The following is a 20,423-nucleotide window of genomic DNA, read 5'->3' as shown; positions in this document are numbered from 1 at the left end:
TTATCTGTCTTACCCTCAGTATTTTTTTATTCATGAGAACACGTTGCACAGTACACATGGAGTTCCTTAACGTTTATACATTTGGAGTATGCTTCAGTACTCTTAGGGGTAAGGGCCCCACTGACTGCTCAAATGATAATTATATTAAATAAGAATGAATGTGATGGTACTCTCTTAGCATTTTAGTCTCCAGAAAAGGTTTGTAATAATCTACATTTAAAATTATCTTTTCATTTCTTAATCACATAGTGATTTCTTTATGTTTTCTACCTAGATGAAATATCATTAGCATTCCCTCCTCTAGGAAATGTATTCTAAGATATTTGAGACCTATATTAAGGTTTACTAATTCTAGATAGGAGGTTATAGATTGTATATAAAAGGGTGGTCAAAATTTAGAGTAAGGACGGACCACTGAGAATTGTAGTTAGCTAAGGAGATCTCTAAATGGAAATAATTTAGAGCCCACTCTCTGTTAGAGAAAAGGTAGAGATGGAAATTTGAGGTTACAAGCAACAGAAAAAGTAACATCAAGTGCAAGAATGAGAAGTCTGTTTTCAAGAGACCTTAAAAAGATTAATCAGGTCAAATGCTCAGGAGTAGAAAGAAATCATGTTGGATGAGTGAAGGGGAACTGGGAGATAAAGGGTCTTAAAGTGTAGGCTAGGACCATGGTCTTTAATCTGGAGTTTGGCATTGGTTTCCGTTGGGCTCCTTTGTCTGTGTGTGAACTTGGGAGGAGTTGGAAAGGGGCCATTGGAATGAGAGCAGGTGTGGCATCCCAGTAGCTCTTTAGAACTCTTATGCCCATCCCTACCTTGGAATTAGCTGACTTCACATCACTCCTTGATGTAATCCTCAAACTTTAGGTAAGGGAACCAACCATGATTACTCAGGAATTCTTCCACCTCACAACTGTCAAGTAAATGCTTCTTTTAAGTAAAGTTTGAGAATAGAGGTAGATCCACTATGGTCCATGCGAAGCTTAAACTACAATACAGGCATCTTTTCTTGGAGTCCCTTCTCAGTGTCCACTCCATCTTCCTCTACAACAAAGGAAAGGAAAAGTGATAAAGGGGCGGAGGAGTTAAAATCCACAATCCTTCGCCTCACTTTCCAAGGTAATTTTGTTCAGAGGAATAACTGTGCTATTCCATATATATGTATGTGTGGTTTTGTATATACACACACACACACACACACACACACACACACACACGTATACACATACATACACGCACACATACATACACATATATACACACACATACACACATATATACATACATACATACTTGTTTTCATACCTTTTTGCACATTGTTGTACTTAATAAGTTTGAAAATGGGAAGAAAAAGCTCCTTTCTTGGGCACTTGGAATCCCAGTAAATATTTAATGAGCTTCTTCATTGATTTGTGGCCAGAGGAATTCCTGATACATATCCTTTTAAAAAGAAATGTTTCCAGTTTTCATATGTGCCTTTAAATAAAACTTCCAAATAGTTAGTTTGAGTCTTTTTTTAAAGGTAGCTATTTTTATTTGAAAGCTATTATTTTCAGAAATAAGAAAAATGTCACTCTAGGTTCTAGCTCTAAATTGATTGTTATTTAAGCATACCTTCTTGGAGTTTATACTGTTTTATACAATAACGAAGCTTTATTTTGCCATCTAGTTTCTCTTACCACATCTCTCTTAAAATTCTAGTTGATACTTGTTCAATAGTGATTCATCCAAATGTTCCTGAGTCTTCTCTTTAGTTGACAGTTATAAGTACACATTGACTATTTATTAGTACACAGCGATCTCTTTGATATATTTAGGGCTTATTTCTTCTGGTGAATTCTTCAATCACTCTCAGCCCCATTCCCACCCCACAGCCTACCTTACTTTCAAAAATGTTTACTTAAGATCTATGTTTCTGTCCTTTTGTTTTATAGGTGAATGCTTCTCATAATAAAATGATGTTGGTATCTATCTATCATATCTTGCAAGGTTCTAATCCTATCTTCAAATTTCTCCCTATTTCTTTTCAGGTATAGGGGAGGAAAGACTTTTTCTCTCCCCTCTTAGGTCTGTGTCTGGGGCCTCTGAGTCAACTGACAAAAGACTGATGAACAGGAGAAGAGCATACAATTTTTTTGATGTTACTATTTTAACTTTTACAGACACACAGAGGCCTTTCTAGAAAATAAGAGAAGACCTAAAGAAAGGCCAGACCAAGGGACTTCTATCCCATTTTAACAAAGAGTGATAAATTGTGGAGATTTGACAAGACAAAGGAAAAAGGGGTTTCAGCTTGGGGCATTAAATTGTGGGGAAATAATGAGGAAACATATAGGAAAACTGATGGAAGATCAGGGTTATTTTAATGAGGTTGGTTTGTATAGATCCGTCTTGGCACCAGCTCCCATGCCAGGAATGTTCTCCTCTTCCTGGTGCAGGGAGAGCACCTTTTTCACAAGAAATTTACGCCCTACTTTTAGAAAGGAGATGAAAGAGCCTGTCATACATCTGCCGATTCTCAGGTGCCTTCAGCTAAAAATAATCCGTATGCCACAGTGGCGTATTTTGGGGAGGTGTGTTCTGATCCCCTTCACAGGTTTAATTTCAAATCCTGCATAAGTAAGTGAGAGTAAGAACTGATAACCAAATAGACTTAAGTATGCATGCTGACTATATAACACAATAGAACAGCCTTCATATCTGGGGAAAAAATGCATTTTTTTTCTAATAAGCTACAAAGCAGATTAGTGTTGCTCCTGCTATGGAGACAAACTAGTATACGTTATTTTAGTTCTTCTTTTATTTTGACAAATAAATCTTCAGATTAAAAAGTCCCAAAAGTGTTTTTTCCTTAGTTTCCGGTTTCACGTTGGTTTTGTCAAGTCAACTCTGACTCATTAACGTCCATTTTCCCTAGGTTTTGCTGGCACACCCGGATATCTTTCTCCAGAAGTTTTACGTAAAGATCCTTATGGAAAGCCGGTGGATATGTGGGCATGCGGTAAGGAATCATATTTCCATGTAAAGTTTGCAGTACACCAATATAATTAAAAATAGTATTTTTCCAATTTGAAGTTCATGTTCTCTTGTGACCCACTTAGAGTAGTGGTCTCAAACTTCGGCCGACAGCAGGCCATGTGGAGGGCCGGTTAAAGCACAGATGACTCCTTCTGACTCAGTAGGTCTCAGGCAGGAACATCTGTGGTTTTCACAAGTTTCCAGGCAATGCTAGTGCTTCCGGTGCGAGGAGGCACGTTGAGCACCCCAGTGGCGGCCGTGCATTTATGCTGCTGTCCTCCCGCCTCATTCAAGCAGCCCTTACCACAAATGCCATGTTTGCACGATGTTTGGCAGGAATTAAGACAGAAAAAATGGATCTTGTAAAAGAATGAAACTGCTCTGTCCTATGGACTGAACTCTGATTTAGGCCTTTAGCAACCAGCTCCAATCAAATGAGTATCCTGTGCAGGCTCACAGACGTACAATGTGGAGGTGAAGAAGCCAACTCGGAGATGCTGGAGATCGGGTTCGTAGGTGCAAAGCAAAGATTTGAATGCAGGTGTTGTGACTCCAGATACAGTGCTCCTCCCAAAACTGCTTTCCTGTAAAACAGGAAAATAGTACCTTTATAGGATTGTATGGGGGTCAAACGAAGATATTTTACAGTTTCTAAAGAAATTTAAAATGCAAAACCCAAGCACTGTCTTTCTCCTGCCTACCTGAGAAGATCTTCTAAGCATGAACTGAACTCTATGCCTTTGGGTTAGGGCATTGTCACAGAATGTCCTTGTTCAAATCTAAATGGTAATGGCAAACAACTCACATATTTCCCTTGCTACAGATCAGCTCTCATCACAGATCTGTCTTCGCTGATGAATTTAGAAAGCAGCAAAGAGTGTGCTGAGAGGCAGGCGGACACAGTGGGGTTTTATGGAGGATACAGTTGAGGGGAGTCTAGCTGGAGTGCTGCACTCAGACCGTGAACACCAGCGGGTTAGTGTGGAAGAGACCGGTTAGTAGCTGAGGGAGGGTACTCAAGAGGCTTTCTTTGCTGCCTTCCTCAGAAGGTCACCTCTGGCCTCCTCCCACCTCCCTTTTTCTTCATCCCTTCTTCTTTTCCTCTTTGTCCTCCTCCCTCCCACCAGCTTCACAGGCAGGAGGCAGTACGTGCAGAGGTTGAGAGCCCTCACCCAGCTCTCCAGTGCTCTCACTGTGACTGACACAAATTTTAAGTAGTCCCGGTATCTCTGCTTCCTTGTATGAAATGGAAAGTAAGAAAGTATTTCTTTATAAATGAAGTTTCTAGATAACTGATATGTAGCCATGTGAGAGATACACTGACACATTTTATTAGATGACCCAGCATTGCTGTTTTGATCATCAGTTGAATATTAGAACTTCATCTGGTTACCTGAATCTCTCTTTGCTTTCTTTGTTCTCCTTTAAATTCTTCTCTTGCATACCTTTGATTCTGCCGAAGATGTTATCGTGGACCAGTTTCACAGCTCCTGAATCGTATTTCATTCATTCAAATACTCTAAATAAATCATGTATTTAGATGCATTAAAAACATGTTTTCATAATATATCATTTTAAATTCATCAGCAAAGACAGATCTGTGATGAGAGCTGATCTGTAGTAAGGGAAATATGTGAGTTATTTTATTGGTGCTGAAGAATATTAGATTATTTAAAAGAAACCCTAAAAACTGGTATTTTGTATTAGGATTTCTTCTGTGGAGCAGAATCAGGGATGAAACATACATACGTACGTGTATATAGATAGATAGATGTCCAGCCCCTACATGGGCCCTCTAGTTTACTGGGTCTGAGTTGAGTACAGGCAGCTGCACTTTTAATAACTATGACGTATCATCAGAGTTTAGACTCACTGTCTTAGACTCACTAAACACACTATGCTCGATTTTAATATTACTTTGGTAAATTTGAGTATACTGACTTTTGGGTTTTTTGTTTGAGTGCATTATTTGTATAGCTAACATTTTAAAATAATGTTATGTTCTGTAACAATAGGATTTCACATCTATAAAATGTGAGGTAACTTACAGGGTAGAAGCTCTAACTCTCTTGGCTCGAAGAGGGAAAAAAGGCAAAGCGTGTGTCCCTCCTTATCGTCGAAGCTATGTAACGTTCTTAAGAACTGTAAGTGAATAGTAGCTAGATAGTACAAGTATACCAGCAGACGTATATGCACACACGTGCAGATCTCATAATGACTCTAGAAACTTAGAGCCCTGGGGCATCTCACAGATTTCAGCCTCAGTTTTGCCATGGGCAGAGGCACCTTTCACTTTGCTCAGTTCTTGTTGTTGTTGTTGTTGTTGTTCTTCTTCTTCTTCTTCTTCTTTTTCCTCTTCCTCTTCCTCCTCTTCCTCCTCCTCCTCTTCTTCTTCTTCTTCCTCTTCCTCCTCTTCCTCCTCCTCCTCTTCTTCTTCTTCTTCCTCTTCCTCCTCTTCCTCCTCCTCCTCCTCTTCTTCTTCTTTTTCTTCCTCTTCTTCTTCCTCCTCCTCCTCCTCCTCCTCTTCTTCTTCTTCTTCTTCTTCTTCTTCTTCTTCTTCTTCTCCTTCTCCTTCTTCTTCTTCTTCCTGACCCTCCTTCCTCCTCCCTCTTCCTCCTCCTCCTCCTCTTTCCTTCTACTTCCTCCTCCTTCTCCCTCCTCCTCTTTCTTCCTCCTTCCTTTCTTCTTCTTCTTCTTCTTCAGATTTTATTTATTTAGTTCAGAGAGAGAGAGAGCAGGGGGAGAGGGAGAGGGAGAATCTCAAGCAGACTCTACACTGAGCCTGATGTGGGGCTCAGTCTCACAACCCTGAGGTCATGACCTGAACCAAAACCAAGAGTCGGATGCTTGAACTGACAACCACCTAGATGCCCCTCACTTTGCTCAGGTCTGCCCTTACCTTTGCTTTCTTCCCACAGTTTTCTACAAACAGCCAAAGCCCTTTGTGACAAGCTATGCTCCATTTAGAGCATATATTTCCTAACAGTTCTCATTTTTCTTAGAGATTGTGACTTTTTAAAAATTGTGTGCCTTGAAATGCATTTGCGATCACATAGGTAACTATGGAAATGTCTTAATATATTCCAATATCACATATGGGGGGAGATGATCCCCCTTCCGTGAACATCATAATAGACTCCTCTGCCTTTTGTTACATTCCTGGATCACGGCAGTGGGTTTGGAATATTGTTTTACCATTTTATTATATTTTCACTTCACTCAGGTGACATGAAAGTAACATTAAATTTCTTTATTTCTAAGATAATCCACCCTTTCTCATCCCCATTGTTAGAACCACCAGCTTAATGTACACATTATTCAGTTGCTTTTAGGTTATGGTATATCTTGAGAGAAACTCTTTTCTAGGCATCCATCAGCACTAGCTCTTGCCTACTGAATACTTCTTTTCAAGGCTAGACGCTGGGTAGTGTGGTAGGAAATGACACTGCCCAGATAACAAAAGGAATGCAGAATAAGACATTTAGCAGAACGGCAGCTAATCTTCTGTGAATTAAGCCGTGAGTACTCACTACAGCAGGTTTTCATTTTAGCAGTTGACATAGAGCAGAGTGAAGCACACTATTGGTATAATGGCTAAACAAGTCTGTACATTATTTTTATTAGAAATATGCGAATACCAGTACCTAAGAAATTTCAACTTTTTTTTTTAAGATTTTACTTATTTATTTGAGATAGAGAGAGTGTGTGTGTGCATGAGAGAGTGTGGGGGCAGTGGGGAGGGGAGAGAGAGAGAGCAGACTCCCCCCTGAGCAGGGAGCCTGATGTGGGACTTGATCCCAGGACCCTGAGATCATGACCTGAGCTGAAGGCAGCCACTTAACCCAGTGAGCCACTCAGGCACCCCAGAAATTTCAAATACTTACCACCATTACCTTGCTTTTGAGACCTCACACAGAATGTAATCTGACCTATACTCAGTCTTCGAAAGCAACTAGTCCATTACTGGAAAGCAAATAATAGACATTCATGAAGCAAGAACATACCTGTGTGTTGTACCATTAACAACAGTAAATTGATTTTGATGGCTTTCTTGCATATTATAGCTGTTTCCATAATTCCCCAGTGGAATGATGAAATGTTGTTTATAGATGTCACCGAATCACTGGATTTTAACAAAACTTGCTTCTACATCTCGGTTCAAAAAATAATAAATGTTAGCCCATATAAACATAGCCAGCACATACACGTACACACACCCTTGTCTTAACTACGTCTCTATCTGAATTAGATATCACTCAGAACAATTATGAGTGATAATAAATTAGTGACTGTCATAGCATGATCATGACTTTTGATGAACCTTTAGAATATTTATGGAATATATTTCTTCTTTTCTTGCATGGCCACTATAGGTTCAGCATTGGTGGGATTACTTGATCTCAGAGCATATATTTGCTAACAGTTCCCTTTCTCCTTAGAGATTGTGGTATTTTTAAAATATATGTCGGCTGGGGTAAGTCAGCATCAAGCACTTTTTAAGAAAGTATTTACAGTTTTGAAATCTCAAGCCTACTGGACAATTTGTTGCTATGATTACCTTACACTAGTCAGCATTTGTTGCTTATGATTACCAGTTCTGTGATTACCTTACACTTGGCCATCACAGGTATGCCTCACAGTCACAAGGCTCTGTGCCTTCATCCTTTATGACCCACTTTCTCATTAGTCTCCTACCCATGGAGCTTTACTCACAATTATAGCCTCTACCAATATTGTCTTACTCTGAACTTACATATTGTCTTAGATTTCTCAAGATACAGTATTTATGGTTTCCCTAACTTGATTATTTACAAATTGTGGACCCTGGACCCATGCTTCAAAGTGACCTAAGTGCTAATCAAAATTTCAGCTTTCTGGGATGCACCAGAGGATCACCAAGTAAGATTCTCTGTGGGGAAGCTCAGGAATTTGTGCTTGGTCAAGCTTGCTCGGTTATCCTCATGCACAGCAATGTTGAACAGCATTACCCTAGCTAGTTGCAAATTTCTTTAGGGCAGCAAATTTTAGGATTCTTACACAGTGTAGCAGAGGTTGCAAACAGGTGGTTTACAGAGCCTTGGCCAGATTTGGCCTTTCGCTTTGGGAGGTGTTGACATTTATTATTTATCTTTATAATTTATTATCGGGATTTTTTGTAAAACTATCAGTTTCTGGCTTCTCTAAAGTAATCAAAAGAACTAATAACAAGGTGCGTTTGTCCTTAAATAGCAACTGTACCTGTCAGGTGATAGACACATGCTCTCCCCTGGTTACCACCGCTCCCACCCCCCATTCACAGTGAAAGCTCAGGCATTCATTTGTGCCTGGTGCTGGAAGAACTGTCAGTTTGCCACCCGTACTATATGGCATAGTTTCCATCATCTGGAAAATAACTTCCTATCTTACTGACCTTGATCTTCTAGATCTTTGTTCTACCCATCATTGGCCCTGTAGGTCAGAGTTATTTATAAACACTTTTCCTATTTGAATTGTATGATTTTCTTTGCATAAGGTATTACAGTATAAAAGAGAGCCATACTGATTCCTCATATAGTTAATTATGCATTTCCAAACTCCACTCATATTATGCCCTTTATTGACTGAGAGTATTTTTTTTAAAAGATTTTATTTATTTATTTGACAGAGATAGAGACAGCCAGCGAGAGAGGGAACACAAGCAGGGGGAGTGGGAGAGGAAGAAGCAGGCTCATAGCAGAGGAGCCTGATGTGGGGCTCGATCCCAGAACGCCGGGATCACGCCCTGAGCCGAAGGCAGACGCTTAACCGCTGTGCCACCCAGGCGCCCCTGACTGAGAGTATTAAGTCTTGTTAGATTGTTCCATTAACTTCCCACGGACTTCTCAGAGTTTTTCAACATTGCTTTTTTCTTTCTCATCAGAGCAGTCGTTAGAATGTTTTAATCATTAATGTGATTATAGGTTTAATCATGTTTCTAACTCTAGCTTTTATTAAAATCATTTTTGAATGTTCTTGATAATGTAATCTTTCTACCTAATCAGTGATCAGTGCTTCTCAACTCTTACCAGTCAAATATCTCTAGCATCACGGTCCAAGCACAAATACGCACATATGGCAGGTAAAACTAGTTTTAACTTCCATTTTTAAATGGTGTATGAAGCTGACTATGTCAAAATAGTTTTTTTAACTTTTTGTTTTGGAAATTTTGAAGTTGTATACAAAAGTAGACAGAATAATATAATGAACTGATGGCTAATCTTATTTCTTCTATACCACCCTATTCATTCCTCATCCCCAAGATTATTCTAGTCAAATCCAAACATAATATCAATACGTCTATACATGCTGTAATGTGTATCTCTAAAAGAAAAGAGTTCTTTTAAAAGAATGACAATAATAGCAATACTTCAAAATTTAATTTAATAATAACTACTTAAAACCATCAAATATCTAGTATTTTGGGGAGGGGGATTTGCCCTCTTATTGCATAATTTTGTTTTTAGTTTGGTCTTTTAGGTCTCTTTTAATTTGTAGTTCTTGCTTCTCTCTCTCTCCCTTCCTTCCTTTCCTTCCCATTTCTCTGTTTGTTGAAGAAAACTGCAGTTCCCACAAAGCACCCCCATGGAGTACCTGATACTGGTCTCTATATCATATTTACCACTATAGGAAATCAGGATTCCTCGTAGAAGTGGCTTATTGCAAGTATGGATCAGGAAAAAGCACAAGATGATACAGGTGCATCTTGTTATAGCAGAAAGAAAGAAAACTGTTAAAGGCCACAGACTTTTTTTTCGGCAAGAACATTTCAGGAATGATGATATAACCTTCAAAGGTTGGGTGTTTCTCATGATGTTAGTGGCCTTTGATGATCTCTACCTAGATAGTAACAAGACTCAGGAACCAACTTGAAGAGGCTTCTTCTGGTTAAAGACTAGACAATTAGAGTAAAAATGAGAAAAATAATATTAATGGATTAAAACACATCAAATGATAGTTGTCTTTCTCTGCTTGACTTATTTCACTTAGCATTATCTCCTCCAGTGCCGTCCATGTTGTAGCAAATGTTGAGAACTATCATATGATTTCTCTCATCTATGGAACATAAGAACTAGGATGATTGGTAGGGGAAGAAAGGGATAAAGAAAGGGGGGGTAATCAGAAGGGGGAATGAAACATGAGAGACTATGGACTATGAGAAACAAACTGAGGGCCTCAGAGGGGAGGGGGGTGGGGGAATGGGATAGGCCGGTGATGGGTAGTAAGGAGGGCACGTATTGCATGGTGCACTGGGTGTTATACGCAACTAATGAATCATGGAGCCTTACATCGGAAACTGGGGATGTACTGTATGGTGACTAACATAATAAAATAAAAAATCATTATAAATACTTACAAAAAAAAAGGAAAAAAATAAATATCTTGAAAAATCCAAAAAAAATAAAATAAAATAAAAAATAAAACACATCAAATGAGTTGAAATCCGTGCATTCATGATGATAATGAAAATACAATAGCAATCTTAACCTTTGGATTAGGGGATTAGTTAATGGGGAACCAATGTATTACTTCGAAAACTGTGATTAGTAAAAGGGAAAAAAATACCCGTTATTCTACTTTTCCTGTATGAACTGTAAGACAGGATAACCAAATAATTGATGAAGTAACTTGTTCTTAGACTAAAGAGGGTATAGTAGAATTACAGTATTATTTTGCAACCCCTAATGAAATATCTAGGTAGAGATCATCAAAGGTCACTAACATTATGAAAAGCATCCAACCTTTGGAGGTTATGTCATCATCCCTGAAATGTTCTTGCAAAAAAAATGAATAAATAAAAGTGAAGATTTTGTAAAATTTTTACTGCCTCAGTTGTACGGAAAGAAAAAACTTTTTTTTTTCATTTTTTTTTCTCTGACCTAGGACTAAAAGTTTAATTAGAGTTATAAATTAAGATTACAAGAAGAAAGTATATTGCCCTCTTACTAATGGGACAAAGACTCTCAGACAATATAAACTTTAAAAGAATCAAGGTAAAGTACCTAGCTAAAGGAAAAAGTGGCTGCAGGGAACATTTACTCCAGGACTAAATTGAAACTTTACCGGTGAGAGTCAAGCCCTTCAATTAGACAACTCAAATAATTTAAAATTTAAAACGACCTTTCCTGTTAAAGTTCATAGATGAAGAAAAAGTACCTACGAGGAACCTTTAAGACATGACTTTGTCAAGTGTGCTTGTGGCTGAAACAGTTAAGTCATGTAAGCTCTCAAACTCTGCTTCCTCATCTGTGAAATGGGGACAATAACATTATCTACCCCATAGCATTGCAGATGGAGCAAATGAGCAACATGTAGTTGCTCAAAAAAAAAAATGTTACCTACAATACAACTTAGGATTATATCATGACTCTCATAGTTACTCTATACTTTTAGAAAATAGAACTCCAAAAGCATATAATTCAGGAAGGCCTCAGACTCCAGTCTAACGATAAATCAAAGTAAGCTTACAAAACAATGTTTTTTTAAATAGGCACTGACAATTAAACATCAGTCCACTTAAAAGTGCCCATGTAGTTTTTGTCTTAAATCTTTTGGCCTGAGTGTTTTAAAATCTTCTGTATTTCTATAATTGTTTTAGCAAAAGTAGATTTTTTTGGTAGAAACTCCTCAATCAAACAACTAAATTATGGGCACTTATCTATATAGTGGCTGACAGTTCTTGGGGAACCAGCCATCAGTGAGCCTTCCCCTTCACAGAGATCTACCACATCAGCTGTCAGCCAGCAGGACTGCAGGTGTAACGCACAAGGACAAAGCCTCAGAGGCAGGCCATGTGTGCAACCCAGCCTAGGTTCAGAATGCTAAATGACTCCGTTGGGAGTCTCTTTTATAATTTCATAACAGCCTACCTCTGATGTTTATTAGAAAAATGTCTAATTAAAAATTAATATAGACTATTGCCATTACAAAGCTGATTTTCTTCTTTACACCCTAAACCATAGCCGAGGGATAAAACTACTTAGGTATAGCCTTTCTTCTACTTGTGTCCTGGGAACACAAACACAGACACTCATCATCATTATCATTAGATGCATCTGTTACATCAGATAGTAAAAATGATATAAAAATAAATTTAAATTAATGTACATTAAGTTTATAATATAGTGAAAGATGGAAAAATTTTTTATGTTGTGAAGATAAGTTATCAATGTATTGAAGTTTTTTTCATAATCTTTTTTTTTCTTTTTAACTCCACTATAGTAAAATAATTTTCAGTTTTGATTTTAAAGCTTTGTTGGGTTTTTATTTAAGAATGTTTAAAAAATTGTTTAAATTGTTCTACTCTGGTTGTGATTTACATGAATTTAAGAATCTGCTTTTGAACTGGAACTTTTAGAAGCAGGCTATCATAGTCTAGGGTGATTAAAACATTGTTTAAAAGCCATTTTAGCTGCCACAGTGTCTATTACAAAAGGTATCAAGTCTGATGGACAAGAGCAAGGCTAGATCTCCCTAACAAAGAAAAGTTAAACAAAACCAAGAGATCAACACTGGTAAGAGAAAAAAAGAAACTTAGGCCATGCCAGGCAAAGTTTTACCTGTCTTACCCATCTGTCCTTGGTTTCCATGGTTTAAGGGAAAGCAGGAAAAAAAAAACAGTAGAGGTCAGAGCAGTGGGAGAAACTAAAGACCTCATGCAGACCAATAAACTTTTCAAAAGTAGAAGGGGTTTGGTTCAAGATGGCAAGGTTAGAAGATCCCACACTCACCTCCTCCCGTGCACACACTGACTCTACAGCTTCATGTGGAACAATTTCCTTTAAAAAAGAAAAAAAACAAAACAAAAATAAAGGCTGCCTGAGTGTTGACTATACATCAGGCAAAAGAAAACCACATGGAAGTGGGTAGGAGAAGCTGGGACACAATCTCACGATAAACCCTGTCCATAGTTCAGTGACCCACAATGAGGAGAAAACTCAAAACCCGGGCCTTATCCTTGAGGAGTAAAGGGTTCAAACCCCACATCCAGCACCTCAACTTTTGGGACCTGCACCTGAGAGATGAGCACCCAAAACATCTAATTTTGAAAACCAAAAGGACTCATGTCCCAGATGCATAAGACTATCATGATCTGAAAGATAGCTCTTAATGGGTCTGAATGCTTGGACATACCTGCCCTAGGGCTCAGCTCAGAGGCAGCCTGATTGCATCCAGACATAAAGTGAAGGAGGTTGACCTGCTTATATTACAGTGTCAGCCTGTGAGGCAGGCATCTAATTTAACACATGTATCTAGGAGCCTACTGGAGCATTCTCTGGGTGGAGACCGGCAAGTTCTGTGTCCATTGCTCTACAGAGCGCCGGGAAGGAAGATTTTATTTGTGTCTGGTGCCCTGATCTTTGTTGCTGCTGCCCAGGGGATGCCTCCTGATGGGCTGGCTCTGGAGGCCAGAAGGGCTTGTGTTACTCATCTCATGAGACTGTAATTGTCAGCATCATCCAGGGAGGAGCTCATACCAATGTCTGGCACCTTGATTTTAGTTCCTGCTGCCAGGTGACACCACCACTTGCCAGCTCTGTTGGTCAGTGGGGCTTCTGCTTGTGGGTCCCATAGGACTGTAACTGATAGAGAAATAGTTAAATAGCCACCGCCCCACTGCACAGCAAGAGGCAACAGACCTAGGAGCGTGGTCTTTCTGTGAAGGGGGCCTATTAGCTAAAAACCAAGGCTGCTGCCTGAGGGACAGGTTTCTAATTAAACACACAGGAATGACTATAATCCTTTCCAGAGACCTCAGAGAACACCACTCTCTTCGTGCTCTTCCTCTGCCACACTCCAGAACGCCATTGTCTCCTGGAGGGAAGCTGGTGTCCTGGTTTTTACATCTGCTGACCTGTTTTTGCATCTGACCCCCAGCGTATGCCCCTTGATTGACTGGCTGGTCAGGGGGACTTGCATTCCTGGATCCCATAGGACTGGCAATTGGAGACAAAATTCTTGGCAGGCTGCCACCCCAGGACACTGCACAGACAGCAGATTAAGGCATACCTCCTTCCAGTCTTTCTTTGAAGGGGACCTCTTGGCTTGTCCTAGAACTTTGACCTGAGGAGCAGGCTTCAAGGTTGGTACACATTTAGTAGATTAAGAGCTATTCTCAAGGTACGTAGGTTGTAGGCACCATCTTGGCACTCTCCTGTCTTGTTCTGACTTGCCAGTATCTCTCGGAAAAGAGATTATACATTCATCTTGAGCCCCAATTTTTGTGACTGTCACCCAGAGAGCCACCAAATTGCTTGGTCAGTGGGGCTTATGCTTGTGGTCTCACAGGACTGTACATATTTGCATAATTTTAAAAGCTGCTACCTGAGGATCTGGCTTCCAAATAGCCTGAATCTAGGTACTGAGCACCTCCCCTTTCAGTCACTGACATCCTCACCTACTGAGAGCTAAAAAATATATAGTAGGCTTTTTGGATGAGAACAAAGGTTTGAGAGATGACAGAGGTTGAGCAGAGTTGAAAGACAGGGTTCATCTTCTACACAAGGAGAGGCGGTTGTTTTATCTACTCTATAGATCAACACAGAGTTAAGTAAAATGAAAAAAAAAAAGAGGAATATGTTCCAAATGGAAGAATAAGATAAAACCTTACAAAAAAAATAATAAAATGCAGATAAGTAATTTACCTAATAAAGTGCTCAAAGTAATGCTAATAAAGATGTTCATCGGACATGGAAAAAGAATGGATGAACACAGTAAGAACTTCAACAAAGAGATGGGAAATAAAAGAAAGTACCAAATGGATGTCACAGAGCTAAGGAATACAATAACTGAGAAACATACTAGAGAGGTTCAAAAACAGATTACATGAAGTAGAGGGAAGGATCAGTTAACATAAATCCAAGCTGTTGGTAAAACTTACCCAATCATAGCAACAAAAAAAAAAAAAAAAAAAAAAGGAAAGAAAAAGAAAAAAAATGAAGATAACTTAAGGGGCTTATGAGACAGCATCAAGCAGACCAACATTCACATTATAAGGAGCCCACAAGGAGGAGAGAAAGAGGCAGAAAACTTGTTTGAAGAAATAATGGCTAGAAACTTCCTTAAGGAAGTTAAGGAAGGAAGTGGGGAAGGAAACAGACATTCAGATCCAGAAAGCCCAGAGATTTCCAAATAAGATGAAATCAAAGAGACCCACATCAAGACATATAATTAAAATGTCAAAAGTTAAAGATGAGAAAATATTAAAAGCAATAAGAGAAAAACAACTAGTTTTGTATCAGGGAACCCCCATAATAAGTGTATCAGCAGAAACTTTGCAGGCCAGAGTGAGTGGCATGATACATTCAAGGTGCTGAAAGGAAAAAAAAAAAAAAAAAAAACTTCCAGCTAAGAATATTCTACCCAGCAAAGTCATTCAAAATTGAAGGAGAGATCATGAGTTTTCCATATGACAAAAACTAAAGGAGTTCATCAGACTAAACCAGCCTTATAAGAAACATTAAAGGGATTTCTTTAAGCTGAAAAGGAATGTTGCTAATTGGTAACAAGAAAACATATGGAAGAATAAATCTCACTGGAAAGGTAAATACATAGTAGAAGTAGTGGATTAATCAATTATAAAGCTGGTATACAGGTTAAAAGACAAAAGTGGTAAAAATTCTATGATTGTGATAATTAGCTAAAGAACACAGAAGTAAAATGTGACATCAAAAACAAAACATGGGAGGGGGAATAGTAAAAATGTAAGCTTTAGAAGGATCAAACATAAGTTATCAACTTAAAGTAGACTGTTATAATTAGAACTTGTTATATGTAAGATTCATGGTAACCACAAGGCAAAAACCTATAGTAAATACAGAAGAGAGAAAGAGAAAGGAATATAAGTATACCACTAAAGAAAGTCAGCAAATCAGAAAAGAAGAGAGTAAGAGAAGAAGAAACGAACAGAGAGAACTACAAAAACAGTCAGAAAACGTTTAACAACATGACAAAAGTACATACCTATCAATAATTACTTTAAATGTACATGGACTAAATTCTCCAATCAAAAGACATAGAGTGGCTGTATGGATTAAAAACAAAAATAAATTTACATTGCCTATAAGAGACTCACTTCAGATGTAAGGACACATAAACTTAAAGGGATGGGAAAAGATATTTCATGCAAATGGAGACCTAAAGAAAGGTGGAGTAGCTATACTTCGATCAGACAAAACAGGCTTTAAAATGAAGCCTGTTATAAGAGACAAAAATGAGCATTACAAAATGCTAAAGAGGTCAATCCAACAAGAGGATATAACATTTGTAAATATTTTTGTAACCAATATGGAGCACTAAATATATAACACAAATACTAACAGACCTAAAGGAAGAAATAGATAGCAATACAATAAGAGTAGGGATTTTAATACCCCATTTACATCAATGGATAGATCATCAAGGCAGAAGATCAATAAGGAAATATTGACCTTAAACGTGTTAGACCAGATGAACTTAACAGATGTATACAGAATATTCCATCCAAAGGTAACAGAATACACATGTTTCTTGAGTGCACATGTAACCTTTCCTAGGAAAAATCATATGTTAGGCCACAAAACAAGTCTTAATCAGAGACACCAAAGAATATGTCATCCCAGTGACAGGTGAGTTTCATCTTTAGGTATTGACCTGCTATGCTTCTTTAGAATTCTTTGGTCCTAAAGTTAATAAAGAAACACTGTCTTTGAACAACCTATTAGACCAGAGGGACATAACAGATAAATATGTAATATCCCATCCAAAAGCAGCTGAATACACATTCTTTCCGAGTGCATATAGAATTCTTTGGTTTATGTTTCAAACTGCCACATATTATCAGAGGTCTTGAGCATAAGAACAGGAGCATTCACCCTCCACCGGATGCTTCAGAGTAGATCAGAGAATGTCTTTGTGAAGTTTTCCAAATAGCCAGTTTCCTGTCTTTGAATGGGTGTGGCTTAGTGTCATTGTGGATCTGCAACATTTAACTTACTGTTGCTGAATGATTAAACATTATGTTAATGTACTCATTCTGTCTAGGTGTCATTCTCTATATCCTCCTGGTGGGATATCCACCCTTCTGGGATGAAGATCAACACAGACTCTATCAGCAGATCAAGGCTGGAGCTTATGATGTATGTAATAAATGTTCATATAGCTGAGTGTGTTTTGGGTTTTGACCAAGAACCAAATTTTTTTCATTACAATTTTAACCATAATTTTCAACAATTTCTCTTATTTTTCTCTCTTCTAGGGAAAGGGAGATAAGGAGTAAGGAATGCAGGATATGTATTCAGTTGATATTTCCTTTTAGTTCACTGTCTCCTAGGATTGAAAAAAATACAGTTGGAAGTCTCTAATGCAGGACCTTGCTTATAAAAATTTTGAGATCTTAGTGCATTTTAAAACATAGAAAAATTAAAAGATTTTTGCTTTAGAAATGATTACTGCTTGTTTAGTTGAATTATATTCCCAAATGTTTATCATATAATTTTAAATAATATATCAGTAATACTTTGCAGTGATCCATGTATCAAATAGAACATTGTTCCATTATGTTAGCTTGACTTTTTTGTCCTGTTTATGTAATGGGCTTCTGTGCAAGCTTTCATTTGAAGAATATGTTTCATAATTTAAAAATGTTTGAAAATCACAATTCCAATACATTTAATTTACAATTAGAATATTTGAAAGTATGGCTATGAATTAAGTCCTAAATTTAAAAAGTAAGGCCTCATCTATTTTCTCTTTATGGCTTCACTTTGTGTTTATTGATATAATTTTCTCTCCCTTGACAAATATGTCTGTAAATAGGATTTACCACCTCCTCTGGGTACACTTCATATAGCCAGCCCTCTGGAAATTAGAGTTCAATGTCTGAAGATGCTTTCCATTTATTAAGTGGGGAAACTAAGAAGTAGGCAATATTGGGTCCACCTTCTGTGCCCAAGTTAAAAGCTCAATGTGGAAGCGAAAGGATTTTAAAAAGTCTATATTATATTGTATCAGGTCTCATGAACTCAGTGTGGCATTTCTGTTAAAATGTTCTACATATGGATGTGTATATCACAAGAATTTAAAATGTATATTCTTTTAATTTTGAAGCATTCCATTCTAGTCAGACCAATAATTGGACCAAATTATGATTTACGTGGCCACAGCTAGCACATTCATCATCTTTACAGACTACAACTCAGCACCCCTCCTTGGGAAGAGAGAGCTCTGCAGATGCACTGTTTGATGAATGTGGAGTGACTTTGTTAAAAGTTAAAAAATGAGAAAAATGTCCACCTTTATTCAGGCTGAACCAGCTCCCAATTTGCTATCGGAAGATCTGTACCTCATGAAGGAGCAGTCTTGAATATTTCTTTTTTTTTTAATATTTTATTTATTTATTTGACAGAGAGAGAGACAGCCAGCGAGAGGGGGAACACAAGCAGGGGCAGTGGGAGAGGAAGAAGCAGGCTCCTAGCGGAAGAGCCTAATGTGGGGCTCGGTCCCATAACGCCGGGATCACGCTCTGAGCCGAAGGCAGATGCTTAACCGCTGTGCCACCCAGGCGCCCCAGCTTTGAATATTTCTTAGTAGCTCCTAATCATTAGCAGGTTTTTATAGCTGCCCAAAATAACTTTTGGAATTAAAATGACCGTTGTTGAACTGATAGATTTTAAAGTATTAAAGAGTCACTATCATTTTTCTCATTTCATTTTGCCAGTGGGTCACAAAGTACCCATTTTATAACTACTAAAAGTGAACTGAAGCCCATGACACAGTGACAGTGGCGTTTGTTCCAAGATTGTCTATAAAAAGTCATGAATTGAGAAAAGGACCTGATTACCTGTCTGTTGTTTAGAAACTAATGTAAATTTTTCTTAACCTATTAAGGATAGTATTTCTACTAATAAATTACATGAAAATGAGGATATGTTATTACAACAAAAATTTTAAATAAACAGAATAAATAGCTTTATTATATAGTTATTAGTGCACAAATGGATTACTAAGAGAAGTTATGAATATTGGCTCCTTTTAAGAACTTTGCTTTGATGAAGTTTGTAATTAAGTAGATTAACCTTTCTGAGGTGTTAAAATGAAGTCCTGCTAAGGCTCTTGTAGTCTGAGATTTCTTCTCAGTACTGTATTACAAATAGCCACAAGTAGTAGGTCAGTTTGGGCACAGATAATGGAAGCTGTGTTATTACCTCTACTGTTACTGCTCATGAGTTGTGCAAGCATGTAATACCTCATTGTTTTTTTGTAATACCTCCTTTTGAATCTTGGTGTGATAGCATGATGACACCAATACATGTGACAACCTGTCAGCTTTATTGATGTTTGCAAATAATTATGGGAAAGATTGCATAAAATTTTATTTTCAAACCAAAATAAGGATGCTTTGAGAGGACTAGAAGATTCTTAAGTTTATTTTTCTAAATTTTAAAATGTATTTACTAGGTATAAAATGCAAATTAGAATGTATGTTCATCCCTTATTAGTTACTTTTCTTTAATGTATGTAAATATATACATAAAAAGAGAGGGGGATATATATACATCTACATCAGTTTATCTGTCGATACAATTTAACTTCTACACAAAGTAAATTTATGGAGAAATTCACCACTTAAGGAAACGATTAGTTTACTTGGCTCTTCCCTGTTTGACTTCAGTGTATCTATTTTTTAAATTCTTTATGAATTTGTATTTTTCAAGTTTCCATCACCAGAGTGGGACACAGTGACTCCTGAAGCCAAAGACCTAATTAATAAAATGCTTACTATCAACCCCGCCAAGCGTATCACAGCTTCAGAGGCACTGAAACACCCATGGATCTGTGTAAGTGACAGTTCTCTAAAGACCTTAGGAACAAAATTAAAAATAAATTCTTCTTTAAATATTTTTTTATGGATTAAAATAATTTTTGCAGAGAAAGATGAAACTAAAAATGAATTTTTAACTCAAGGTATTTAAGTAAATAAATTTGTAATGCTGATAATTGCTGTTTGTGGTAACAAAATCTGATTTACATAGACTGATAAATATTGCCTACCATCATACAAGGAGTGAGTATTTCCCCTACCAGTTATTGATAATATTCATGAACAGATGTAAAGAAAATGACACTAAGATTAACTATATCCCAGTAGAGAATATTAGACAAAGTTCAATTATTTGTCATTAGGCATCTTTAGGGAAAAACAATAAGGTTTAGAAGGTTATAATAAAGGTGCACTAACAAGAAAGAATGGCCATAGTAGCCTGAATATACTTTAGATGTGCTAAGAAAAACTGAAATTTGCGGGGAATGTAGAGATTTCAGTACAATTCTAGGGTTAAGTGTTGAATGTTAGGGCAGTAAATATGGTGCTAAGTAAAAGACAGTCCAATAGATATATAATTAGAGACA

The 20,423-nt window shown here is 37.6% G+C and overlaps 1 protein-coding gene across 14 annotated transcripts in view; it reads left to right on the top strand.

Moving 5' to 3' along the window:
• The window catches only part of CAMK2D (calcium/calmodulin dependent protein kinase II delta), a 312,574-nt gene that overhangs the window by 242,987 nt on the left and 49,164 nt on the right, over nucleotides 1-20,423 (top strand). For all 14 annotated transcript variants that reach the window (XM_008689455.2, XM_040626265.1, XM_040626263.1 and 11 more), the window contains 3 exons: nucleotides 2,920-3,003; nucleotides 17,058-17,152; nucleotides 19,730-19,852. In XM_008689455.2, the coding sequence (XP_008687677.1) occupies nucleotides 2,920-3,003; nucleotides 17,058-17,152; nucleotides 19,730-19,852 (302 nt within the window). The remainder of the gene's footprint in view (nucleotides 1-2,919; nucleotides 3,004-17,057; nucleotides 17,153-19,729; nucleotides 19,853-20,423) is intronic.

Source organism: Ursus maritimus, unplaced genomic scaffold, assembly GCF_017311325.1.
Source record: "Ursus maritimus isolate PB19 unplaced genomic scaffold, ASM1731132v1 scaffold_11, whole genome shotgun sequence".
Taxonomy (NCBI): domain Eukaryota; kingdom Metazoa; phylum Chordata; class Mammalia; order Carnivora; family Ursidae; genus Ursus; species Ursus maritimus.
Note: the sequence above shows the minus strand (reverse complement) of the source record. Positions and strands in the feature narration are given on the sequence as shown.